The sequence below is a fragment of the Ovis canadensis genome, chromosome X, assembly GCF_042477335.2.
Source record: "Ovis canadensis isolate MfBH-ARS-UI-01 breed Bighorn chromosome X, ARS-UI_OviCan_v2, whole genome shotgun sequence".
Classification (NCBI taxonomy): Eukaryota; Metazoa; Chordata; class Mammalia; order Artiodactyla; family Bovidae; genus Ovis; species Ovis canadensis.
The window spans coordinates 105,998,493-106,026,375 of NC_091727.1; the positions used below are offsets into that span (position 1 = coordinate 105,998,493).

The 27,883-nt window shown below is 37.1% G+C and overlaps 1 protein-coding gene across 1 annotated transcript; it reads left to right on the plus strand.

The window, feature by feature from the left end:
- LOC138930829 (fibrous sheath-interacting protein 2-like) lies at positions 1-26,819 on the plus strand. The gene is made up of 5 exons (XM_070291230.1): positions 1-56; positions 2,659-11,459; positions 13,737-22,336; positions 25,065-25,550; positions 26,700-26,819. The coding sequence occupies exons 1-5, from the start codon at positions 1-3 to the stop codon at positions 26,817-26,819; spliced, it is 18,063 nt and encodes a 6,020-aa protein (XP_070147331.1).
- Positions 26,820-27,883: the final 1,064 nt, after the last annotated feature.

The window sequence follows — 27,883 nt, forward strand, 5'->3', positions numbered from 1 at the left end:
ATGCCTTTGCAGACCCTTGCAGATCTGGCTGAAGGGCTGAGCACCCTGCCCTTCAGGTAAGTGAACCAAGATGCCTAGATCTATCTCGTAATTCTCCTGGGAGTAAGAAGAATCTTAGGATGGCTACTCCATCAAAAGAAGGGGGTCTCAAGAGAGCTGCAACTTGGACCAGGTGAAGAGCATAAGGTAAGTCTGATAAGTCCCAACTTTGGGGCTAGACAGAGGAAACATGAGCTAGAAAGGGGTTCAGGGGAGTAGCACATTCACATACTTTTTCACACGTACATGAGAGTTTCATAGACCGTCCAACGAAGGCTGAGACATACTGGCACCAGAAAGATACTTCTTGGTTTAATAGTATAGTGAAAATGAGCTAAAAATCAGATTCTACTTATCACATTTCACTTCATTAAAAACTTGACAAATGTCCCAATTTTATATGTCAAAGTTGGACATGCTTCTTCTCAGCTACCCTAAGAGTAATAATGTAGATCTACTTACTGTACATTATCTCTGGTAATAAGAAAATAATATGTATTGAAATGCTTAGCTCATATGTATTGGAACAGATTTTGATCAATTTAGACCAAGAAGGTGAGTAACTTATTTATTAATGTTTAAATGTGATTCTTAGAAGTATCTGATTTAGGTCATGTTTATGTAAAACAAGTGTCTTTCAACTGTATGCTGTCATTTCAGATTATTAATATGTTCTTCAAACTCAGTAGCCATTTTCTGGTCTGCACTGTAGGTGAAAAAAATGCATTACAAGAACTAGATAGTAGTAATGTTTGCATAACACTGTGAATGTACTTAATGCTGCTCAACTGTATAATTTAAAATGGTCAATTGTATGTTATGTGCATTTTATCACAATAAAACATACATTAAGAGATTTGGGAAATGAATTCTAATAACATGACTTTTCCTGGAGGTGTCCTTCAAACCTTCTCTAACTGGTCAGGAGAGAATATGCTACATTCAGCAAGGTGTTAACTTTTCTCTGAATGTTGGCCTAACCTTGAACAATCTGAGGCTAACTTCAGAGATAATTGTGAATGAACAACCACATGATAGGGAATCCGGTGCCCAAATGCCAGGATATCAAACAATGCACAGCTAAAATGCCAGGCATCCAGCCTTTGCTGCCACTGGCTTGTAGCCATAGCGTTGAGAAACAGTTCCTGTGGAAAGTACACATGCTTGGTCTGGCTGTCTTGAGGATAATAACAACTTTAAAAAGAATGCTATTTTATTATAGGCAAAAGGATTTTTATGACCGCCAAATATATCTGCAATAAGTAAACGTACACAAACAGTTATAGAGTCTGGCAGATGCACTTGTCATCTGCCCCTGGTCCCCTGTCTAAGCTCTAACAATAAACACAATTAACCATGAGGAAATGGCTGTTCAAGTCCAGGCCCTGGGTTTCTACTTCAGCACTTACTGAAAGAGACCCCAGCTTCCCTCAAGTGCTCCACTTTCTGGCTGTTTGAGCCAAGTTCGGGAATCAGCCTTTTTTCCTTCTGAAATTAATATATTTGTTTCTTGAGCTGACCTCTGCCTTCCAATATAAGACAGTTTGCACTGATAATATTTTATTGGACCTAAGCCTGTTCATTTCCGTTAAATCATCAGTGCTAATTGTTGCCCATTGATCAAACTTAAACAAGTGGTTGTGGTGTTTTGCATATGCAAATCAACACAGTCAATTGACCAAGAAAGGCAGCAACAGACCAGCCAGGGAGCCCACAGGCTGACCTCTCCACAGTGAGGCTTTATTTTTCACCCTCATCTCCTAGCTAAACAGATGCCTAAATAAAAGGAGACTCTGTCCACAAAGGCAGATACATGCTTGAACTGCAAATTTGTTACATGAAATAGTTAGAGGCAATCTGGTTTTTTTAAGTATCACTTGGATCATAAAATAGTCTTACCTCTTGCTAGAGCATTTGTTTTCTATGAGCTTGGCTATTTTTCTCTAACCAAGAAGCCATTTACCCTCAGTAATAAACTATTATATAGTTCCAAGGGATTTTTTGTTTTGTTTTCTTCTGCTTTTATTTTTCAATGGGTGTACTACTTCATTAACATTTAAATTTCACCAACAGTGAGCTCAAGTATATTCTAGGCATATGTTCAGATTTTTGAAATAAAGATAAAATGGACAGCTTTAAGGGTGCTACACTGCACAATAAATATTCAACAATTAGACAATCTAGGGGATGATATACGTATACATTTAGGAGCACAAGTATAGCGTCCAAGATATTTTGAATCAAAGGAAATCTTATTCAAAAAATAGATCATAGCCATAGAGAATAAACCAACTTGAAATTAATCTGGTGTTCTAAATAGATTTCCTATGTTCTCTTTATACACCATGGCTGGATTCTAACTATGCATTGTTTGATATAAGGAATTAAAAGTTAGTTGCTGTCCCTAAAACGAGTAATTTATACATGATTTCCCTTCTATCCCCACTCACCTCCTTTCCAGGTAACTTCTGAAGAACTGAACAGTATAATTCAAAATGTAATGACCTGGGTCGTGGCTGCGGTGACCAGTGTATTATACCCAGCCATCACAAAATATGAAGAAAGATTGCAAAATATTACATGCCCAATGCCTGATAACTCTACCCTCTCTTCTGATAGTGAGAGTTGCTGCGGCACATGCTGTGAGACATTTCTATATGAAACAAGTAAGATGGTTCAGGCAGAGCCCTGTACAGAGGCAGCTGACAGGTCAATAGAGCAACCAGTGGCATCATCAAAATCATCTTTTGCCCGTAAAGAAAGAACAGATGTAGAAACAACATATCACAGGAAAGAACACTTGGAAAACAAACCTAAAGCCCCCAAACCTAAATATAATGAGATATCTGAATCCCCCAACCTTAAAACCTGTAAATCCGATAGTCACCCTGTTGTACAGATTGAAACAGACACTAGGAAATGTAAAGATGCTACCACTGAAACAGATAGCCTAGAATGCCCACTGTCTTCAGATGAAAAAGCAAAAGCTATCAATGAGATGCAGGAGTTAAATAATGTTTTTGTTAACTTTAAACATCATCTAAAAGAGGAAGCTGAGTTGATTTTAAGAAACATTTTTCAGGAAATGGTGTCTGAACTAACCCAGACCATCCCCTCTGTTACGACCGAATCTTTGCCTACCCAAACTGACACTGACAAAGGAGACTTGCTCTCCAATGTTGATATTTCCTCAGCAGCTGCTGAAATTATGGGAAATGTGCTTGAGAAGTTACAGTCTGCAGTTAAGAAAACATGTACTGAGGAATTTTCACCAGAAAATATATCAGTTCACTTTAAACCAGATTTAGTCAGTGGAGAATATTTTATTTCTCCAAAGGAAGAAACTTCAGAAGTTTCACTGCCTTATGCTTTGGAGAACATGAATGATGTTGCAGAGGACATGGTTCATGTGATTTTAGAAAAGCTGATGGTCCTTGCATCTTCTAAGCAAAGTGAATTGGCTCATCTTAAAATCACTACTGACCCAGCTTCTCAGCAACACAGAGAAGATCCAACATATACGTTCCTTCAAAGAGCCAGCAAACGGAAATCCAGTGCTAAGACTGATGCTGCCAGTTTGATTGGCAAAGAAGAAATACGAAATTTAGTGTCAACTGTTTGTTCCCAGTCCTCTCTGGTTGGTTATATAAAGGAAGCAATCAGCACTGTACTAGGTTATATACAAGTTGGACTTCATAATGAAAGGCTAGTTGCAACTGAAGAAACAGTGATCATCCTACAGCTACTTGATGCTCTCTTGGCTCAGCTACATCAGAAACCAGTGAAAACAGATGTCCGAAAGAGCGGACACTCCAGAATGAGCAGTCCCTCTGGCACTGAAGAAAGGAACAGACTCACCAGGACTGGAGTAGCTGGTGCTCCTAGGTGTGGGAGCCTGTTTCCACCTATTAATGTTCCTGGTGTGGTCCTTTATTCTGAAGACAAAAATGAAGAAATAGACAGAATTGTAGAAAATGTACTGATTTCATCTATCAAAGACGAAAAAGCAAAATTACAAGAACAGGTTCCTGACTACTGGTTAACTGGGGAAAATGCTGATTTTAAACACAAAAGAAATATGAACTTACCTACAAAGCCTGCTTATGGACACAAAGTAGCATTTCATGATCAGGGATTAAATACTGACCTTCCAGCTTTTAATAAGGACCCTTTAAAAGACAAGCCAGGTTTGAATAAAGACATTTTGCTTTTCAGTCAAGATGAAACATATCAAATAGAAAAAGCCTCAGAAGATATAATTAGGAGCATTTTAGCAAAGATGTTCAAAGATCTATCTTCTGGGCCATCTGATCACTCAGATTATGAAGATGGTAGAGAGGCTTCACTTCTTACCTCAAGAAAACCACAAGATCCATCACATCAAGAATCGATGGACCAGATGTTCTCTGTGTCAGAAATCCATACGGTATCTCAAGATATTGTAGATGATATATTAAAAATACTTCACATAACTTCTCTTCATATTATCGAACATTCTTCATCAGTACATCAAACTTCTCTAGACAATGCTGACGTACCAAACAAAGAGTCATTACAAATATGGTTTGACAGTAAAAGGAATATGAAATTTTTATCTGCACTTAGCATGGACCCTACAAAACTTCCCTGGGTAGAATCTGGAACAAGTGGCTCAACATCAGAATCCGTAGATAACCTTAATGATAAAATCATTAACACAATTTTTAAGAAGTTGAACTCATTTATTTGTCCAAAATTACAAACCTGCTTCAAACCAGAAAGCCATGCTGCCCATTCAAAGCCTGCTCCTGACAAGAAATCTTCGTTTCGATCTCACCTTAGTACTTTCACAACTAAAGTGGTAAAAATTGTTTTGGATGCTATCCAGAAAGAACTACAACACAATAGGGAAAATCTAAATGTTAGGAAGGATAGCCCTCCCAAGAACTTTAGAGATACAGGATTTTTTGCTGACGCTGAGAATGAATTAGACTCTGTTGTCACAAAGCTAAATAATGACATTATGACAAGTTCATTAGCTACTTGCATTTGTGAGGTGTTAAGTGGAAACACAGATAAAAGTAATATTTTACTCCCTTCAGATAAGCTAAGGTCTAAAATTTCACATGGGACTGATGGCATTGATCAACAAAAACTTTTGCCTTCTCACTGCCCTCACATGCAGGAGGAAGTTCACCAATGTACTAGATTTCAAGTGTTAGATAGAATTGGAGATGCCTTGTATGATATGTTATGCAAGCTCACTGGAGACCACCCACATTCTCCCCTATCTGATGAGCAAAATACAGAGGGGATCAATAAGAATTTGAGAACAACCAGTACACTGCAGTCCAATATTAAGCTCATTTCTCATACAATTCTAGAAGGTATTGTTTCAAAACTATGTGGTGTTGAGACAGATAGCATTTTCAAACATTCAGAATTTAAAGTTATCTCAGAGCATATTAACACTGATAGCCCGTCATTTGCTTTGCTTCTTGAGGAAATGAGCAGATGCTATGAAATAATCTCAAGCATAGCATCCAATGTGACCTGGCCAGGTAGCCAAGAGGTAACTAACAAGGGGAAAACTACTGCCCCCAAAACGGGAACCACAAAAGAAAAGCATCTGAATAAACTGAAAACCTTGGCCTCGGACATCTTTGAAATGGTTTTTGCTAAGTTGGAAGGGTTTGCCAATAGAAATTTAGAAAATCTTGGTGCTATAATCTGTGGAAATAAAAAGAACAGGACATACTGTGAAAGTGAAAATACCAACATTTGTGGTAACACACATGAAAAACGATTGCAGTCGACTTTATACAGGCACGCAAAGAAAGTGTCAAGTACTATTTTGAAAGTTCTTCAAACTGAATTAAACATGAACTTGCCAGATTCGGAAACATGTATAAGTAAGCCACTACAAGAGAAACAAATACTTAAGAGTTTAGTCAATTTCATTTTAGATGCAATTTCTCCAGATATGTTTAATGAACCTGAACCAGAAGAGAAAGGCATGGAAAATTACAGATATAGGCCAATCTATGGAAATTTTCTTCCTGGAGGAGCTGACCCAGATTCATATCTAGAAGATCCTGCAGATACAGAGAAAGAAAGTGCTGGGGAGGAAAGACCAGCAGAAGATGAAACTAAATCAGATTCTCTTAAGCAACAGGAACTAGAAAAAACACTAAAAACTTTTGAAGTAGAACTCAAAGAGCCAAAAAATTCCCCAGTTGTGCCCATTGTAAGAAATATTTTGAATGAAATTTTTCAGAATGATTTAATTGGTCAGTTAAAGGTGTTTACTCTTCCCCAGTCCCATTTATGTGACATTCCTCATGCTGATGATGAACCATTTGCTCAAACATCTGTTCACTCCCTGGATGAAACAGTGGGCCCTTTAGTGTCTGAAGCAGATGTAACCATTGTTGCAGATGATGTCGTTAGAACCATATTTCAAAAACTTCATTCTGCTGCCATGACAGATAGAAATCAAAGTGAAAATAGGTATAATACTATCACCTTTCCAGCAGATATCTCTTTTCCTAAACATACCCAAGGAGGAAAGTCCCCTGTTTATTCTACCATACTGGACAGAAATCCATGCACACTTCAATCCACTTTCAATATTGGTAAACTGACCAAAATAAATGTAGTTGAAGATATTGTACAGTCAATATTAACAAATTTAGAAGCATTTGCTACTTCTAAAGTAAAGGCTCTCTTTTGTCCTCACATCAGTTTCACAGTTCCTGTGGCTTTACCTTCACAGCAGGATGAGATTGCTTTACAACAACCATGGTTATCCACCAAAGATTCACATTCTGAAGACCAATTTTCTTGTTGCTCAATGGATCACAGTAAATCAGGAAAGACCACCTCGATATGTCAACTGAGTGCCTCTAAATTAAATATGTATGCAACAGAAGTGGCTAGACAAATTTTACAAGGAATCAAACATAAATTAGATCAAGACATAAGTCCATTCTTAACTCAAAGTGTTGTGGCTTTTGAAAGCATTCCAAGTCAAGTTGTTAGCACAGTGTTAGATATTGTGTCTACTAAAGGCAAATATGAAAAAAATGTATTTGACAGAGAGACTGATCCAGTTGCACCAGAAGATATTATTGAAAAGCTATTCAATAAAAGTGATTATCGTAAAAAACTTCAATTTCAAATACTAGATACCATTGAAGGTATCTTAATTGATATCTGTGAGGAAACAATAGATGAGAATAATCTCCCACTTGCTATATCCACTCTTAAAAGTAATATAAGTGGGAGACATTTAGAAACAAAACCTGAAAGGGACCCTAGGTATGCAAATAAGGCTATTCTTACACTTTTAGTTCCTAAGGAGTGCGTTGCTATGATTTCCAATGATATGGTGGATATTGTTCTTCAAAATCTCACTTCTGCTATCATGGTTCGCATCAGTGCAAATGATTCCATTTCTCCAAGATTGTCTACAGCATTTTCTGATGCATTTTCCAAAGCAGAGCATCAACAATCCCCTATTAAAGACTCAGTGAATGGAAGGGCAGAGCGTCAACAACCTCTTGTTACAGACTCAGTGAAGGAAAGGGCAAAGCGTAAGCAACCTCCTGTTATAGATTCAGTAAATGAAAGGAAAAGGGAGAGATTTCCTTTTGCAAGAAAGGGAAGAGATGTTCAGCTGAAATCAGCTCTTTCTGATGATAATCAGACAACGGTACTTAAGAAACAAGATGCCAAGAATTCTGCTCCTGATCCATGTAAGGAAAATGCTCACTTTATTACTAAAACTATTTTGAATAGATTAAAATCTTTTGCCACAGAAAGAATAGATTGGCTACTTATTCTTCATCCTGAGACTAGAGAAAAACCAGATGTTGGCTCAGAATTTACAAATTGTAAACAAAATGGCAGTGTGTTTCTTGAATCAAACCAAACACCATTAGATGTGACTGTCCCGAAAATACCAACAGCTGGAAACATTCTCAATCAAGAAGTCACAAATTACACATTAGCTCATTACAGAGAAAACCATAGACCTGCAATTCATATATCACAAGCTAGTCTTAAGGAATATGCTGACCTAATCGCCAATACCATTTTGACACTTATAAAAAATGACATAGACCTAGAAATCCAAAAGATGTATACATATCAAAACAATACTTCATTTCAAGAAAACATCATTGCAAGTGAAACTATCAAAAACATCTTAAAGAGTTTATGTAATAAAATATCTTTGAAGGCAAGTGGCTTTTACTCAAAGCAGGACCCCGATCTTGTTACCCAACTAGCTGTACAAAATGAAATAGTGCCAGGTCAAAGAAAAATGGAAGACAACACCAAACTGTCTCTCTTTTCAAAATACTCAGGTGAAAACCAAAAAACACGAGAAATGGAAAACCAGAGAAGGACATTGGAGGAAATATTTAGAAACGGAGAACCTGGACAGGAAAAAACAAATTCTTTGTTAAGTGTAGTTAAGGAAATTTTAAAGAAGGCATATCAAAGGGTATTGGAAAATACAGAACATTGTTCTCCATTCAGTGAACTCCCCCACTTTACATCTGATTCTAAAATGAAAACATCAGCACGAAAAAAAGCCTTACAGTCACATATAAGCAGTGTTGCAAATGACATAGTTGAAAGTGTTTACACAAAAATATTCTTAGTAATTATGACCTCGTTATATGAAAACAGTGAGAGAGGAGAAATGGAAGCCTCTGGCAGTGATGGATTACTGATGAATCCATCATGCTTTAGAGAACTGAAACAAGCAGAAAAAAGCAGTGTTCCCCCTAAACCTGTGATACCAGAAGTTCATCCTTACACAGGCATTGGAAGTGTCAGTTCATTGGAAAACACCTTATTGCAATTTTCTCCATTGCGACTGGGCGAACACTTGGTTCAAAAGGTTCTCAAAAAGATCACAGATTTTGCTTTGCTGAATCTAGAAAAGAATTCATCCCCTAAAGGTCAATCTGATGAAATTCTGAGGCCATGCAATTCTAAAGCTAGCCCCAAGGGCAGCCCTAGGGCAAGTGTTAAGACAAATTTTAAAACAAAATCAAAAGTTACCTCTTTGTCTAAATTTGGAACAAAACCACAGGTCGGACCTAGTGGAGCTAAAGCCCAAAGCAAAACTAAGTTAGGTCCTAGAGAGAAGACCCTAAAAGGTAGCTGGTCCAAGACTTCCGTTGGGCTCCCACACCTACTGTCAATAGGGGAGGCCAAAAATCCCTCACTGAGAGCAAAACTCCCCACTGCGGAGCTAAAAATGTATGCCAGGGATATACTACATAATATTCTGCAAACAATTGTGAATGAATTTGAAGAGGTGAGGCAAAATAGAGCAGTGGCAAATGAAAACACTTTACTTTCTGATCAAATTGAGAGAGCAAGTGGAATAGTGAGTGCAGTTTTGCAAGGACTACATGCTATGAAGAATAATTTGGCCAATCCAATAAAAGGCTCACATTCAGATGATCTCAAACTTCCATGGGGGTATTTTAGTACAACCTCTGTTGCAAATCCAGAAGCCCATTTCTCTTTGGAGACTGTTTCTTCACAATTAGACAAACTCTTCCCCAAAGAAGATATTTTTAAACAAATGTATGACAAATGGCAAACAGAATCAAGCAATATGGATAACGAAAAATATAAGCTACTGGTGATAGCCGAGGCTGTTTTGAATGTAATTTCAACAAAAGCAAAAGAATTAGAACAATCTGTTTCACTTTTAAGTTTGTCACTTCTTGAGCCATGTGAAAGCAGTCACCATCTTTTTAAAAGAGCTGCTTCTAGAGTTGAGGATTCTCAAGCACAAATTAATATATTTGGCCAGGAAATCATTAAAAAACTATTTGAAAAATTAGAGTTGTGCTTCCTGACTCAGATGTTCACAATGGATAGTAAAGAAATACTACAAAGCAAGAAAGAAACTGCTGCTAGAAGAAAATGTGGTTCTTCACGAACAAACAATCTCAAGGATGTCCCAACTTACAACACAAAGTTGAAAGACAAAACACTGGGGATCGCTGGCCACCAGATCACTCAGATCTTGGAAGGGGTTCTGAACACCTTAGAGTCATTTGCAGACCTACAGTTTAAACACGTCTCTACATATGCTTTTTCTGAAATTGTGAGAACACCTATTGAAAACTTTTTTGCTGTGCAACAGAAACCAGCAATGAAAACAATATTTCCCAAGTTACAAACACTGACTACATTTCCTGATGAATCTAAATCAAGTAGTATGATTTCCCAGGAAAACATACACAATGCCCTTCAACAGCTTTACCTTTTCCATTCAGAATTGCTTACTTATGCTGTTAATACTGTCACTGACATGCTTAGTATAATTAAGAACAAACTAGACAAAGAAAAATGCCACAAGGAACCATCTTCAACTAGCATATTTGAAGAAAATATCGTAGCAAGTCAGATCATCAGCACACTGATAGACCAGTGCACTTATTTCTATGAGTTAATGATCAAAAGCCATCCAAAGGAAAATCTACTCCAAGGAGCTAAAAATCCCTGTACTGTTAATTGCTCCCGATTTACAACTGGACTAGAAATGTCCACTTCAAAGTCAAAGGGAATTAGCTGCTGGGATGATCCTCCACAGATCTCAGGCTTGTTGTCTTATTCAGAGGAAGATATGAAAATAAAGGACAAGACTTCCTTAGATGTACCTTCATATGTCAGGTACTCTATAGGAGATTCAACTAAAACCATAGAATCAATGGAAGGGCTCGAATCAGAGTTTAAACCATCATCTTCTAGAAGTGAAGCCCAAGCCTTCGGCCATTCTGATCAAGCTGTGAAAGGAGACTACTTTCTCCCAGAAGGCACTGTCTTACCAATTTCATCTCAGAAATCCAGTGACTCTGCACAGGCAGCACTAGAGCACCCCATGTCTTTCAGAGAAACGGAAGAGGGTGAAAATCAAAGAGTGCTTCACTATGAGCCCCTCAAACCAGTTGTTAACCCAGATGAAATACAGACTACCATTTCTCCACTCAAAATATCTTTAGCTGCAGAAGATATTGTCAATACCATGCTGACAAGTTTTGGCCTTTCAAATCAAACATCACACAGCACTGAAAATATGGAAACCATGAAGCCGTTTTATATATCAAAGGAAATGCTTCATTGCCTAACACCTGAACAACTAAAGAATGAGAAAAGCCTGCTTAAAATATGGGAAAAAAGAAACAGCTATGGAACTGAAGAAGAAAACAAAGGCCTTGTGGCAAGTGGAGAAGATTCCATTTTACTGGAAAAGTGGAAAAATAAGTACCCAAAGTTAGAGAAAACTCTTGAAGAGCCTGGAGTCATTGCTTTTGCTGATTGGGAACTGGGACCACATGAAGTCCACCTAGTAGCAAGATATGTTACTACATCAGTGGTCACACATTTCAACAACTTTGAAACGAGAGGTGAGTTAGGGATGACTTATAAAGAGATAGTATGGTTTTAGGTGCAGAAAAGTCAATGACAGCGTTAAGAGCGTTGTTTTTAGCCCTCACATGCAAGAAGCTACATTTACCACTTCTCTGAAAATAGCCTTAGATTTGGGGTGGCTGTTTATCTACCTGTGTAGCTGTGTGTTTTTCAACTGGGCAAGATGCTAAAAGAAAAAATGTTACCCATTTCCATAATTTTTATATGGAGGGATGTTTTTCAGTTTTCCCTATTGTACAGATGAGATTAAATAGGCATAATTTAAAGTGGGATATTTTGGTTGGGCATGAGGTATGGCTATGAAATGATGTCTTGCTTAAGACATAAACTGCTTTAAGGGCAGTTCCCAAACAGAAGTTCCAAGAGGGTTTTGCTTTTTTTTTAAGTTCTTTAAAAAACAACTTCTTACATTATAGTCAGACTTCATGCATAGCTGGGCTTCCCTTATGGCTCAACTGGTAAAGAATCCACCTGCAATGAGGGAGACCTGGGTTCGATCCCTGGGTTGGGACAATCCCCTGGAGATGGGAATGGCTACCCACTCCATAATTCTGGCCTGGAGAATTCCATGGACTATAGAGTCCATGGGGTCACAAAGAGTCGGACATGACTGAGTGACTTTCACTTTCTTGCATAGTTAATTGACTAATTATCCAACTTCTTTTTGAGGTATACAGTTAGTCTTTGAAGTTATTGACGATAGTTTATAAGGACAGTGGCACTAAACTTCTGGTTCTATCCATGTTCCAGTGTTCTGACCTAAAGTCTTTTTAGGTATAATTCTCTAAACCCATGCTGACAAGTATGCTGTCTGTACTCCCTTTCTATGAATGTTCCTATGCATATATTGGGTTGAAACCATATGAAATAGCTATTTTTATATGTCAACACATTCAAACAACAGTTTCATCCTGTTCAATTTATTATATACTGTTTAATCCCAAATGGGATAGTTGGCTAAATAGCCAAGAATGTTTTTAAGAATTATATGAGATCTCTAAAGATCACTGGAATCACTCTAGGGCCTTGTAACAGTAAAAGCTAGAAATAATTTTTCTGCCCCAGAATTTCCAGCTTCTTAAAGCAACATAGCTAGCCAAGAAAGAAACCAGCAATTAGAGATTTGAATTTTAAATGGGCTTCCCAGCAGAAGTAAAGATTTCACAGGTGGGAAATAGACATTTGAAGAAAACTCAGTTCCTTTCTTGACTAGGTTTTTCTATTTCTTGAGTAAGGTATACCCAAAGTGAAATTCATATATAAAATATTGCCAGTATTTTGAATGGTCAACATTGTTCCTTAATGCATGTTAAAAAAATACCCGGGGAGGGAGGAGGGAGGGGGCTTCAAGATGGGGAACACGTGTATACCTGATTCATGATGATGTATGGCAAAACCAATACAATAATGTAAAGTAATTAACCTCCAATTAAAATAAATAAATTTAGATTAAAAAACTAAAAGAAAAAAAATTTTAAATACCAATGTTTTTTTGTTTCAAGGTCCTGTTGATGAAAAAGTATCTATTAGCTCCACACCACTAACCAAAAAATATGAATCAAAACAGCCTCTAAGAAGCATCAACACTGATTCTTCACTTAATCAATTTTGTGAACATCTCACTGAACTGGTTATTTCCTATATAATTTCAAGCATTTCTGATTGTACCAGAGATGGTGAAACAAAACAGAAATCACTAGGAAATGAAGACACAACTTGTAGTGAGGTTATTTTAGTTCATTCCCAACTGTTTGAGCATCAGTCCGTTTCTATCAGAGGACTTGCTTTAAGCATTTCTGAGGTCATTATTCAAATCCTTTTAAATAGTGACATTTTAAAGGAAGATGTTACAAAAGTGGTTTCTGTGAAAGCAAAATATATTTATTGCCCAAAAGCAGCTGTGGCTGACTTCAGTGATCTCTTTCAGGATCTCTTAATAGCAGTGATCCATGTTCTATCCAAAGAAATAGGAATAAATCATCACCTTGACAGCAAAGGAAAAAACAAATCACTCTCCACACCTAAAAGCCATAGTTTGCTCAATTGCAACAAAGCGAAAACTATGAAAAGACAGATACATGCCAAAGGTTGGAAATCAGCTCCAACTCACCAACTTAATCAACTAATACAGAAAGGTAAACTAAATTCTCTAGCATGTAAGTTAAACACTCTGGTTGGTAGCCTAAGATCTCCTGAATCCAAAGAAGTAGTCAACAAAATTTTCAATATTGTTTTCGATTTGTTTTTGCCAGATGAATGCCCAAATTGGGATACAGATTCTGGTAAAACAGCAAGAAAAATGTTCCTATCTTCAAATAACCCGCAAAGTCATAGAATTCCTAGAAATAACCTAGGGCTCTCCCCTAAATCAGCTTTTCTTCTGAATGTTGTGTGTGAGAAACTTATTAGAACGCTTTTAGAAGAATGTACAACCAACAACTTTCTTACGAATAGTCCTCTTTCTGATGAAATATCAACAGAACGTCAGCTGTTCAACACACTTCAAAGTATAGATGATTATTCCAGTTTAACAATGGACTGTGGCTTACCATTTGAGGAATATGACATGTCAGACCTTTTTGAAAATCTGGCAGAAATAGATCAAGAGTCTATGCTTAGTATTATTTCCCATAGTTTGGTAAAATCCTTAATGGAAAAATTGTCATGCAGTATACAGCAACCTCCCAGAAGTCCACCAGTTACAGACAAACATTTAACATACAGGACAAGCGAGAGACCTCCCAGTTTCCCCAAAGCAAAAAGGCCAGAATTAAAAGAATCAAAACAGAGTAAAAACTCTGTGCGATTCATGAGTTATGATAGCAAACTTCTGACAGGACCATCAAATAATCTTAGGGTGATTCATTCCAAGATGCAAACCCCATTCAGTAAGCAATTTTCAGGAAAACTCCCTTCTCTACCTCCTCTTCGAAGACCAGATAAAAAGGCAATAGCCTTTCTTAACATACGATATCCAGGAGGCATGAACACGGGCGTGTACTCTGCCACATTTCTGGAGGAAATAATTGCGGACATTTTTCTTAATCTCACCACCTCATTGCAAGGCAAAAATGTGACTATCACTGAAGCCCAGCTTAATGAGACGAATATATTAGATATCAACTGCGTGGTGAATGAGTTTAATACTGCTCAAGTCACTGTTTTACGGGACATTGAAGAAAAGATGTGTTTTCCACCAGTCTATAAAGAAACTGTTAGTAAAATTGTTGACTCTGTTTATAATGATGTATCATGGGACTACACATTTCAAGTTACCTGTAGTGATCATCTGGTATATGCTGCCATGTCAATAGCAGAACAGATAACTAGTGGCATATTGAAAGAGAGTATAGACTACCAGCTCCCATTGTGCTTTATAAGAAAGCTCATGCCTAATTCATATTACCCTCTCAAAGCCGAAAATATACTACTGAAACTTCAAAACAACCTAAGTGAACTTAATTACCAAAGTCAACATTCAACAGGCTATATCACTATGCTCTCATACTCATTTTTAGCAGATGTCATCAGAAGACTATTATCTCAGCTCATTCCTCCACCCAGTGAGGCTTCATGCTTAGGAAGTAAATACTTAAAGACTTCAGATTTTAATGAGGTATCCACCTGTATAATAAATAAAGTTTTGTTAGCCATTTCAAAGCATAAGATTTGGCTCACTAAATATGATTGTCAATGTGTATATACAGAACAAAACCTTCAAAATATGGTGGAGTCTATTTATAATAATATTTTGCAGATGTCTGACTCACTTGGGTCAATACAGAAAAGTATAGAAAGCCAAAGCCCAATTATAGTTGACCGAATGGCCAGTCTTATTATTCAAGAGATTATTGAACATCATCTTCAACCCTTTTTGTGTGAAGACGGCTTACCTCATTCAATGTCTCCATTGGATGAAATATCAAATATGGTTAAAGAGGTTCTCGGTGAAGTCACAGGGTCACACAGACCCCAGAAGTCATCATCACTAGGTATAAGGTTTTATCCTAATGCATTTGTAGAAGAAATTGTTGCCAGACTATTATCAAAGATCTTCAATCCAAAATATAACATGGAGAGTGATTTGGATAAAATGACCCCAAAAATAGTAAACTCAATAAACAACCATTTTAAGAAGGCTAAAATCTTCATTCTTCATGACGACCAAGAGCAGCCATTCCCCACTGTAGATACAGACACCATGGATGAACTTGTCAATTCAGTTTATAAGAATGTTCTGAAACAGCATGGGCTGGCTGTTGGTAGTAAAGAAATCAAAGACAGTGATATTTTTGCAGAAAATATCACCAATTTAATTGTAGCAGCTATATCTGATTATCTTTTTCATCCGCTGTTTTCTGGAGATTTGTCAGCTTCTTCCTACACTATTTTGACAGCAGAGAACATAATTCAGAACATCTTTAGAGGCATCACTAAACCTACCCAGCCAAGCCAGCATTTATCTCCATATAACACTTTGCTGCCATATACATTTTTAGAAGAAATAATCAGAGAACTATTATCTAGAATCTTTCCTTCTGCATCTAACTTGGTTCCATACAGCAAAACTCCAAAAGATAGATCAGAAATCAATCACAGTGAAATCTCTTCAAAGTTAATCAGTGATATTAGGATGAAGATTTCTCAACATGAGATTCGATTTTCAAAAGACGAAGATGAAACTGAATCTATTTATTCAGAGGATGATGTTCAGCGTCTCGTTGATTCCACACTCAGAAATATCGGGCAAAACTCTGGGTCTCAAGAAGCAGTTGAGCACTATATCACAAGCAGTGACAATGTTTTTATTGATAGAATAGCAAGTTTTATCATTAAAAATATTTGCCAACAACATCTTCATCCATTTTTGTATGGAAAGTTGCCATTTACTTCATCATATAGATACTTTGATAGTACAAGAAGAAGACATTCTTTTTTTGCCAGTGTTTACCCCTCAGCCTTTTTGGAAGATGTGATCTCTGGAGTTTTAAGCAAAATATTCCACAGAGCATTAGGTATTGTACAAACAAAATCACTAAGAGATTCAGAAAAAGAACTGTTGGAAACAGCCGAAAAATTCATATATTTGATAACAGAAGAATTCTCAAAAGTCCAAGTTAGTACCCTAGAAAATGCTGAGGAACAATTGTGTTTGCCACCAGTAGATAGAGACATAGTGATAAAAATGATCAATACAGCATATAGCAAGGTTTTACAAGAATATGAACTGCAACCTAATAAGGACTTTTTCAGTGACACCAAGACACTGGCTGAGAGGCTTACTAAAATTATCCTGGCTGAAGTTTTTGATTTCCAAATTCCTCCATATTTCATAGCAAAGCTGCCTTTCAAATCATATTCAAAACTCAATGCTGATGTTTTGATAAAGAGAGTTCATTATGCAATCAATACATCAAGACTCCGAAGACAGACTTGTACAACATATACCACCATATTGTCACATACACATTTGGAAAAAATAGTAACTCAGGTTTTATCTCAGATATGTCTATTGAACTGCAGTGCAGAAGACCCATACTTTTTGCAGTCAGACTTCAACAACACAGTTGTGAGACTGATTGATGAAATCATGTCAATAATTTCTAAACATGCAATATGCATCATCAAAGATGGAAATGAAAAACAAAGTGTAATTTCAGAAAACAGTATCCAGGCTATGGTTGATGCCATATATACTGACATTTCTCATTTAAAGCTATACCAGTCTGTTTCGAAAGATAAAAAAGGCATAAGTAATATACCGGTAACAAAAATAGCAAGTTATATAATAAGGGAAATATTTAACCATCATCTTGAGTCATTTTTACCTGGAGATAAAAGTCTTCCTTGTACAATGGAGCAAATTTATCAGCAGAGAGCAATAGATCCTAAACAAAGAGAATCATCCTTCATTGTGAATTCAGCTGTCTTTTTGGAGGAGGTAATTTCTGAGCTTTTATGCAAAATTCTTTGTATATTCTCATATGTCTTGGCTACTGAAAATCCATGTAAAGCAAAAGCCAATGTTACAGATATTGTTACAAGATTAGTAAAATCAATTGTGCTGGAATTCACCACTTCACAAATTTTAGTTGCAGATCACTTGAATGAAAATCTCTATTTTTCAGAAGTATACAAAGAAATGGTTAAAAAAACTGTTAATATTATTTATGAAAAAGTATTAGATGATTATCAATCTCTGTTTCATATTTATAGAGCTATACAAGATGATGCTGTTAGTTTTGGGGAAAAAATATATCATCTTCTGTTAGGAGAAATTTATGATTATCAGGTGGAGTCATTAGTTTTAGGAAAATTAGAAACTTCTTCCTATTCCTCCCTCCAAGAGGAGAATATCATCAGAAATGTACTCAACACCATCAACAATGATAGCCATGACTTGCCATCATGCATTACTGTATTGCCTTGTTCCCTTTTAGAAAATATGATTTACAAGCTTCTGGCACATATGTTTCCTTCACCTGAGACTGAAATAGAACCAAACGAGGAAGAGGTGCCACCAGATTATGAGTTTGTGAATGCAGCTTCAAAACTAACTGATGATATTATAGCAGAAATTTCTGAACATGAGATTAGACTTGCCGAGGCAGAGGAACATGGGGAAAATTTGCAATTAGGGGCAAGTGATGACTTTGTTGACTCTATATGTAACAATATTATTAAAAAAATTAAGTTTGAAGATGAAGTACAGAAAGATGCATACAAAAGAGGAGGCTCATTCCTTGGGAGAATAGCTGGTTTCATTATGAAGGAAATTATGGACCACCATCTGCAACCATTTCTATGTGATGAAAAATCATTTCCCAGTGACTTACCCAGAATTGATGATGTCATTGAACTCTTGAATCCCATTAAAGAAAAAATACAGTCCTTCCCCCAGACTTCTGTATACTCTGCTACATTTTTGGAAGATGTTGTCATTGACCTTGTTCACAAATTTTATACTCTACCAAGAATTGCTGAAAATCCTAAGGACAAAGAGATATCGGAAAGAAGTATCATGGGCCTGGCTATTAAATTTGCAAATGTTCTGATAGGGGAATTCAGGAAAAGCGAAATTAAAGTTCTAACAAATGCTGAAAAAATGTTTTCATTTCCACCAGTAGATAAAGAAACAGTTGATAAAGTATGTGATTCTGTGTATGATGAGGTGACAGAAATATATGGATCTAAAAATGTTCAGAAACATGATAGAAGTAACACTGTTATAGAGATGGTTGCTGCTTTAACCAAGAAGGCAATCTCTGCTTTCAAGATTCAGCCACTTTTTTCAGGAGGCTGGTCTTCCACCTTGTTTTCATTTCTAGATGTGGATAGCATCATGCAAAGAATTCAACACCTACCAAATAAAACCTTTACAAAGATAAACAGAAGCTTGAAGGAGAACCCAGTTTCTTCACTAGAACAATTCTCTACACTTATTCCCCTAACCTCAGACCTGAAAAACAAAATGGACACTTTGGAAATAGATGGCAGAGCAGTTAATGGAAAAGAGAACTTCAAAAAGAAGACATTAATGAAAACAGGCAGCATCCAGCAGCCAATATGTATTAATATAAGTAGTAGTATGAAGAGCAAAGTAACTACCATAGCATTAGAGTCATTTGGAGGTATGGCAAAGAAAAAGAAAGGGGATGAAAAAAAAAAGGAAACTTCAATTGGAAAAGATGAGAACATATCAAAACTTACTTCAACTACAACCAGTGTGAAAAGTAAAGATACTCTGGGGCCGGATTTGGGTACAGCATTTACAAAGAATGAAATCAAGAAGAAAGACCGCGTGTCTAGAAAAGATGAGAAAGGGCGAGGTGATGAGCTATATCAACATCTTTCACCAGCTATGGATGATATAAAAAACAAAGTTGTCCTGGAACCAGGTTTTGAAATATGTGGTAAAAAGAGTGACAAGAAAAAAGGAAGTTCATTAGGAAAGGGGGATATACCTCTTGAATTACCATCTCTGACATCCAAGGTGAGAAATACAGAGATCCAAGAAAAGAGGAGGGATTCTCCAGCTTACCCAGCTACAAATGACAAAAAGATCTTACATTCTAAACATGCCCAGAATGTCCCTGTAAGCATTTACAGAAATGTTTTAGAAACATCTTCTCTCCAAGGACCAGTGGATGATTTAAATTACCCAAGTCTCCTAGGTGAAAATGCAGCATATGTAACTCAAGCTTGTGGCAAGGATTTTGCCCAGCATGCCTCAGTGAATTCAGCTAAACAAAATGCTCCTCCAAAAGACGAAGAGAGTGAGATCCAAAGACAACCTCGTAAATGGGACAATCCTCAGAACCTACTAGAAAATAAACCCAGGATTTTCCCTGCTAACTTTTTAGAAGATGTTATCTCTGAAATAATTAACAAATTGATTTTTTCTTCCTCACTGGATACATATGATGCATGTCAAAATGTAACCAATGATGTAAATCCAGCTGAGCTCCATGGCATGGCTATGAAACTGATTGATTCCCTGTTAAAGGAGTTTTCGGATGCTCAAATTAAAGTATTAAACCCGGATCAAGGAATTAAGTTCCTTCCATCTGAGGATAACATTTCAGCAGTTCATAAAGCACCTCTCAGGCAAAAAGAACTGTCTGTGGTTAAAAGACCTTCCAAGAAAAAGATAATTATGGATAACATACCACCCATACATAACATGGCACCTGCAACTAAAATACCTTCTTCAGATCAGACACTTTTTATGGCTAAAATACCATCAATTGATAAAATGTTGGTCAATAAGGTTGTTCACTCTTCTATATGCAATATCTTACAGGATTATAGATCACAAGACTCCATCTGTGAGGACATAAATTTTAATGTTGAAAAATTAGCGAAAAGGCTAGCTAATGCAGTAATAGAAGAAATTCTTCAGTATCAGCTAAACTTGCTACTTTATGATGAGGTTTCAGATTCAAAATGTTTGCCTCTAGAATCTACGAAAGTTATGAAAAAGGTTCATAAAGTGGCCCAGACAGCCTGCAAAGAATGTCAAACATCATCGCCATATACCATAATGCTGCCTTACGAATTTTTAGAAAGGATAATTTCTTCTCTTCTATCAAGAATTTTTTCAACAGTAGCCAACGCTAAAACAGAAATGTCTGAGGATAATTTGTACACAGAGTTAGATTTCCTTCAAATGAAGTTAGCAAGTACAGTTAAAACAGAGATTTCCAAAGATGAAGATATGATTATACAGTACGTAAAATCCTTACATCCTAATGATGATGAAATTATTCAGTTAGTGGTTCAAACTGTTTATAATAATCTTTTGCCTCAATTTGGATCTCAAGAGAACATACGAAAGTGTATTAGCAGTGGTTGCAAAATCCTTTCAGAAGCCATAGTTAATTTAGTTGTACAGGAAGTGACTGGAAATCAGTTACAAAACTATTTTTCTGGAGAACTAACACCACTTCAGTGTACAGAAATTGATAGTACTATTGAAAATATCCTTAGAGGTATTATCCAAACCAATGAAGTTCCCCAGCCTCAACCATCCTGGGCTTACAAACTGCCTTTTAACATAATAGAAGAAATTGCTGTAAAGTTTTTGTCAAGGCTTCTATCTATGTTTCCAAAAGCAGATAAGGAACAAAACAATTCTCTGAACACTGAAATGCAAAAAATAAGCTCAAAAATTTTGAGTTCATTCCAACAATATATCTCTAAAAGTCATATTACCGTAGTGCCACGGGTCAAAGAGTCCTCCACTGTATCTTTAACAGATAGTGCAACTATTGAAAAAATAGTTACTTCTGTTTATAGCACTGTTTTAAAGCACTGTGGCTCCCATATTTCAGTGTACAAAGATTTAATGGGTAAGAGCAATGTCCTTTCTGATATAATAGGATTTTTAATGGTGAAGGAAATTTCCAATTCAGAATTTCATCCTCAAGAACAGGAAGAAACATCAAGTTCAGAGTTAGTTCTAGAAGCCGTCAAAATTATGGAAAAGGTGGCGAAGATTATTGATGATCTAAAGTCAAAGAAAAAGCCTCCCACCGAAAAAGAGGCTGTATTAGATGCCAGGTTTTTAGAGGAAATACTTGCCTTGTTCTTGGCTAAACTAGCCAAGTTGCCAAGCGCCTCAAGCAAAGATGCTGAAAACTTATCAAAGCCTGAGTTAAATAAAATTGCATCTCAATTAACAAAATCCATGACAGCTGAAATTTCCAGGAAAAACATTAGTATTGTAGCTGCCAATCCTGAAGAATACTTTTTAAATCCAGAAAGCATAGAAATTATTTCTCAGATGGTTGATTCTGTTTATAATTGTGTACTACAACAATCTGGAACACATGAAGAACTTTATCATGATATGAAAGATACAAACCACATCTTTCCTAAAGAAGTGGCTTCTTTAATTATCAGGAAAGTTTCCAGTTGTCCATTAGCAATGATTAGCTCAGGAGATCCATGTGCTAATCTCTTTGGTGATTTGGACATTGATCGAATTGTTGAAAAGGTGCATGAGCATGCTATCAAAATAGAACCTGGACTAGAGCAAAAAGGGTTAGATCAAGGTTTAAGGCAAGAGGAGCTTTCAGTTAGGATAATTCCTCACCTTGGCAAAGAACCAATTAATATTGATCCCGACATTGTTGCAGAGCACTTAGGGGTCATTTCTATAAAAACACAGTCTCTTAAGAAGCTGCAGACCGAGTGTTTAACTAGAACTGGACATAGCATTGAAACATTGAGAAGAGCATCAATAAATGGGAAGCGTTACTCAACTGAGATAACTGCTGCTGGAAACAGAAAGAAAGAAAAACGTATTTCTTTGGATCAGATGGGACGACTGAATGTAAAGCCTTTAGAGGTAAGTGCAAAGGCAGTGGTGAAAAGAAATGAGCAATTAGTAAGACCTGTCTGTCGTCCTTCTGTGATTTCCTTTTTCAGGGAGGTCTGTGGGAATACACTTGTAAAGTATGGTCAATTTTTCTTGCCCAGCCCAGTAGAATTAGGGACTCTGATTCCTCCAGTACAATCCTCTGCTTTCCTGGGACTAACCCCATCAGTGATGTGGCTCATGTAAAGGTGGCAGGCTAGTTTCCAGTAGCCAGTCATACTGAACTGCCACTTCTTGAAGAATGGGAGTGCAGAGGAACACCCTTAATAGCAAACAGAGCTGATTGGAATTGTAGTTTTCATTTGGCAACTCAGAGGAAATACAATTCTGACAGTTCCCACAATTCTTTTTAATGGATATACATTGTCATAGTACTATATGAGTCCAAAAGGGCCAGTTAGAATATCAGCTAAACTAGTCTCTATTGGATTGAAATCCTCAATTTTAAAGCTCCTCAGAAGTATTGTTTTCACTTAGTAACATTTATCAACAAACAGACCAAAAGCTCTTTAGAGTTTTCTTCTTATTTCACTTTTGTTCCCTTTGTTTCCCAGTTCTCTATATACATCCTCAGCACAAACTAAGTTTCTTTCCCATTCTAGCCTTGTTCTGGATCCAGTTGTCTTCGTGCTATTTTTATGAACTAGTTTCTCTGCAGTCCCATATTTGGACTCCAAATGTACTTCAGTAATGGGGATCTGAATTGCCAAAATGCTGTCCTTAGTACAATGCAACTATCTGAAAAAGTAGTTCTGTTTACTGATCTTAGGGGCAGTGTTGCCAGGAGATAGAGTTCCACTGATCAACCCCATTTTCTCATTGAATACCAAAGCCCCTAGGTGTAAATGAGCCTCTTGCACTGTGCACTCACACACCTGTGGCTCACAAACAGAGCAAAGTTCTATGGAACTAGCCTGCCTGGAGCCTAGGCCCAGGAGCATGTTTTCCTTAACACCATTTTCCAACTCACTTAACTAAGTCTCAGAGCTAGTGAATACATTGATGGGTACTTTTTTGTTGTTGTTCCAAATACTGAGACTGTCATACACTGATGGAAATCTCCCTGGTCCTTAGTTTCTTGGACTAGATAAAGGTCCTTTCTAGCTCTCAAATGTCCTTTTCTCTCTAGGCTTTCAAAATTATATTAGTATTTACTTAGAAGTCTTCATTTATATGTAAGTAATTCCTTGGGCACAAAATCTATCTAAACTGTAGAACATGACTCTCATGTCATTACTTCTTAACCATCTGCAGACATACCCATCAGTTCTTCTTCTTGGTTACCTGCTTTCTTCTCTTACATCCTTTTATCAGTAGTTTAACTATCTCTTATAGCCCAGAGGAACTTGAAAGAGAATAGCTAATCCAAAACAACTACCCCTGCTAACCTTAAGGGAAGTGAAAGTTGCCTTAAGGAAAGTAGACACAGATCGAGAAGCATGCTTCAGTTGTTTTGATTCCTTCCAGCTATCTGAATAGGAAAAGGCAACGGCAACCCACTCCAGTACTCTTGCCTGGAAAATCCCATGGACGGAGGAGCCTGGTAGGCTGCAGTCCACAGGGTCGCACAGAGTCGGACACGACTGAAGCGACTTAGCAGCAGCAGCTTATCTGAACAGCAGTATGAGGATGAGGGTTCCAGAAAGAACAGCTGGCTTTAGAAAACCCAGACAACTCTGTCAGAAATCCACAAGCCAGGCCTCATTTGCTATTTTGAGGTATCAAAACTTCCTAATACACCAGACACATGCCTATTAAAGGCTCATACTGTGTCACATCCACATTCCAAAGCCATATACAATGATCTTTTTATTTTGTCTTTGACCCCTTTCCCTCCAACACAGATAACCAAAATTGATCATTTCTTACAGTTCTTTAATTTTGTTTTGCACAAAGGATATTCCTTTAAGGCAGCATTTATCTGAAAATCTGGTTTGCAGTGTTACAGAGGGATCTAAGATTGATAACTCAAATTAACTTAAAAGTTCTGTGGCATCATCAAAAGGCTACAGAAATGGGAAAAGTTATTTGTTTAATTGTAATGGTCTCTTCCTTAATGTCTTTAACATTGCAAAATGGAAAGTAACATTTGACTAGGGAAGTGACGAGAATGAAAATTTACTCTTTGAAGCTTCCTTTGGAAAATATGTTCCAAGGATTAGGGTGTTGGAGGGGTGAGGAGTGAACATTCAAAGTCCTTCACAATTTTGCCATTATTCATCAGTTTTAAAAATCCAGGTCAGCCAACACTTTGTCTTTTTCATGAAAATTTCTTTAGATTGGTGTATTAGTTCCCTAATAAGAAGTTCAGAAAAACATGTTATCATGTCTAAATCTGTTATAAGACTTTCAAAGCAAATTATGAAAAGTGTACTTAAAGTATGCATTTTGCATTTCTTGATGAGTAAAATGTAAAATTTGAAGCAAAAGGAGGAAACTTAGGGTCTCTTCTTTGAACTGGACTGTTAATCTTGAATGCAAAAAAAGAATTATAGAAAAGAGCAAATATTGCTTTTGATTTTCATTTTTCTTTTAAATATATGACTAATATATAAGTAAAAGGCACTTAAAGATAAGTAATTTTACTAAATTGAAATAGAAACCATGTGAAAGTTGCCTTACTATTCAATACAGTAGAACCACAGCAAAAATGACTGAATTGATTGTTTTTTAACATTCATTGTCTCTTTAATTCCAGGCTTCTAGTAGGAATTCATTTCAGAGTTTAATAAAGCCCGACATCACCAAAGTGGAGCTTTTAAAAGATGTCCAAAGCAAAAAAGATCTTATCATTCGGTTAATAACTCATGATATTAGTCAAGAAAATTTAGAAAATAAAGAAGAAAGCTTAGCTTCTGATGAAGATGAAGTTGTTTTACAAGAGGTTATAAAAGAAGAAGAATTTCCAGAAAGCCCACTTGAAGATCAAGTAAAAGAAGACATGAATCTCACTACCAGCACAGTGGCTCACCCTAAGCCACCGATTAGCAAATGTAGTCTGAAAAAATTTTTGTCAGTAGGAAAATGTCAGCCCAAATCCAGTGTAACTATAATTCCTGAAGTGTCACCAGCAAAACAGACGGAATATGAACAGACACTAAGATCTGTTTCTAGCATTGATGTAACTACCTCAAAATGTTTGACTGTCACAAACTCGCCTTGGGAGAAAAAGACACAACTGAGCGTAAGTGAGAAATGTAACTATCAGTGACCAGGTTTCTATAGAAAGGGTAGAGAGTTTCACAAACTTAGTCCAAGTAATACACATTGGGTAGGAAGATAAGGGCATCAACTGGATCCCAAGTAGTCTCTCCCAGCTCTGATGATATTTACAACAAAAGGGAAATGATTAACAGATGAAGCCAGGAACCTCAATTGAAGAAAAACAGATCATGGAAAGAGTTCTAGGCTATTTAGAAGGACAATAAAAACAGAAAATAGAAACTGGTTAGGAGAAATACAAGCTAATTATTTAAAATGATAGGTTGTGGGGGGTTTTGGTACCCTGACCTATCAATATTCATTGGAAGTTTTGTGTGTACCAACTCCATTCCAGTGGGCAGGACCAGAAGATGGACTTGAAGGGGAATAAAAACATTCATGCAAATTCAGCCTATCTGGGTTTGAATTCTGGCTTTGTCACTTAGTAGCTGTGTGACTTTGGGGAAAGTTATTTAACCAACTATCTTCTTAAAAATTACTTATCCAGCTTGTTAGTTGAATATGTTGAATATTCCCCCTGTAAACAGCCCATAAACTCTAGCTCTTAGCCCTGGTTCTGTACCCTTCTAGTGGTGATCTGGGCCTCACTGACTTCTTGGGTTAGCCCTACCCCAAAAATTGTACCTTACTCATATGTATGGGGATTACACATGATTTAGAATTTCCTAGTAAGACAATCCCATGGATTATCCATTTGCAGGAAACCTGGGTTCAATCCCTGGGTGAGAAGATCCTTTGGAGAAGGGAAAGGCTACCCACTCCAGTATTCTGGCCTGGAGAATTCCATGAACTACAGTCTATGGAGTTGCAAAGAGTCATACATGACTGAGCAACTTTCACTTCTTTCCAGTTAACTCAGAAGCAGCAATGAACCAGAGAAAACAAAACACAGGGATATGACTCTGGCCAGTTCAGGAGCTCATCAGGTCAATAATCTCACTCAAACTCTGTGTACTGGGATCTGTTTATTTACTGGAAAGCCATGTGAAATCTCATGACCAAACAAAGTGTGCCTGGTCAGAAATGCTGGCTATATAGATAACTAAGGAAATGTTGTGGTATATTTTATTTATTATAGACACTCTTTTGTGTCTTACTTGTATTTTTCCAGGAAACAGAAATGAGACCTAGCACTGAACCAACACATCACTTCATCCATAGAATGATGAGTGCATCTTCATATAATGAAGAAGATCTGCCTTCATTTACTAGGTACAGTCAGTTAAAGTAATACTAGTTGGCTAAGGGGGCTTCCCTGGTGGCTTAGATGGTAAAGCATCTGCCTGCAGTGAGGTAGACCCGGGTTTGATTACTGGGTCGGGAAGATCCCTTGGAGAAGAAAATGGCAATCCACTCCAGCACTCTTGCCTGGAAAATCCCATGGATGGAGGAGCCTGATAGGCTACAGTCCATGGGGTCACAAAGAGTCAGGCACGACTGAGCTACTTCACTTTCACGGAAATAGAAATCTGAAATGAAGATTATGTTGATGGGAAGAATGGGCCCCTCAGGTAAACCTGTGAGGAAGCCAGTTTAGCCCTTCAATCTCCCCTCACTCCTTCCCCTAACTCCCCTCTGTGTTTACTTCCTGGGCCCTCCCTTCACATCTTTTCTCCTGTTCCTATTTATCTGGTCTCTACTTTCTTCTGGGATCTACTTTCTAGTATAGTGATCTATAGTATAGTTACTTTGAGTCTTTAATATGTTAGGTTCTTGAATCTGGGAGCCAGGCTCTGAGTCAACAGTCCTCACACTAATGGCTCACCTAAAGGAGTTCCCACTTAGTTCATGTATGTACCTAAATGCTCAGCAGGGTGAGTCAGAAGAATCCCAAGGACATAGAGGGGCAATGTAAATTAGAGCACTCAGGGAAGAATTCTCAAAAGCATTAGAGTTGGAGTTGGGCTTTAAATGATGGATAAGATTTAGGTAAGACCATCCAGGTTGGAAAAGACTATAAGAGAAAGGCTGGACCATGTGGTATCTATAGGGACAGGGTGGACCAAAGTACACTGAAGTCTTAATAGTTTTTCTAGAATAGTCAAAATATGTCTAAAATTGCCCTTGTGTTTATAAGAATATTCACAAACTGGGAACAGTAGCACTCTGTTTTTGTTTTTTAAAACTTTTTATTTTATATAGGGGTATCACCAATGAACAATGTTGTAACAGTTTCAAGCAGACAGCAAAGGGATTCAGCCATACATATACATGTATCCATTCTCCCCCAAACTCCCTTCCCATCCAGGCTGCCACATAACATTGAGCAGAGTTCCCTGTGCTATACAGTACATC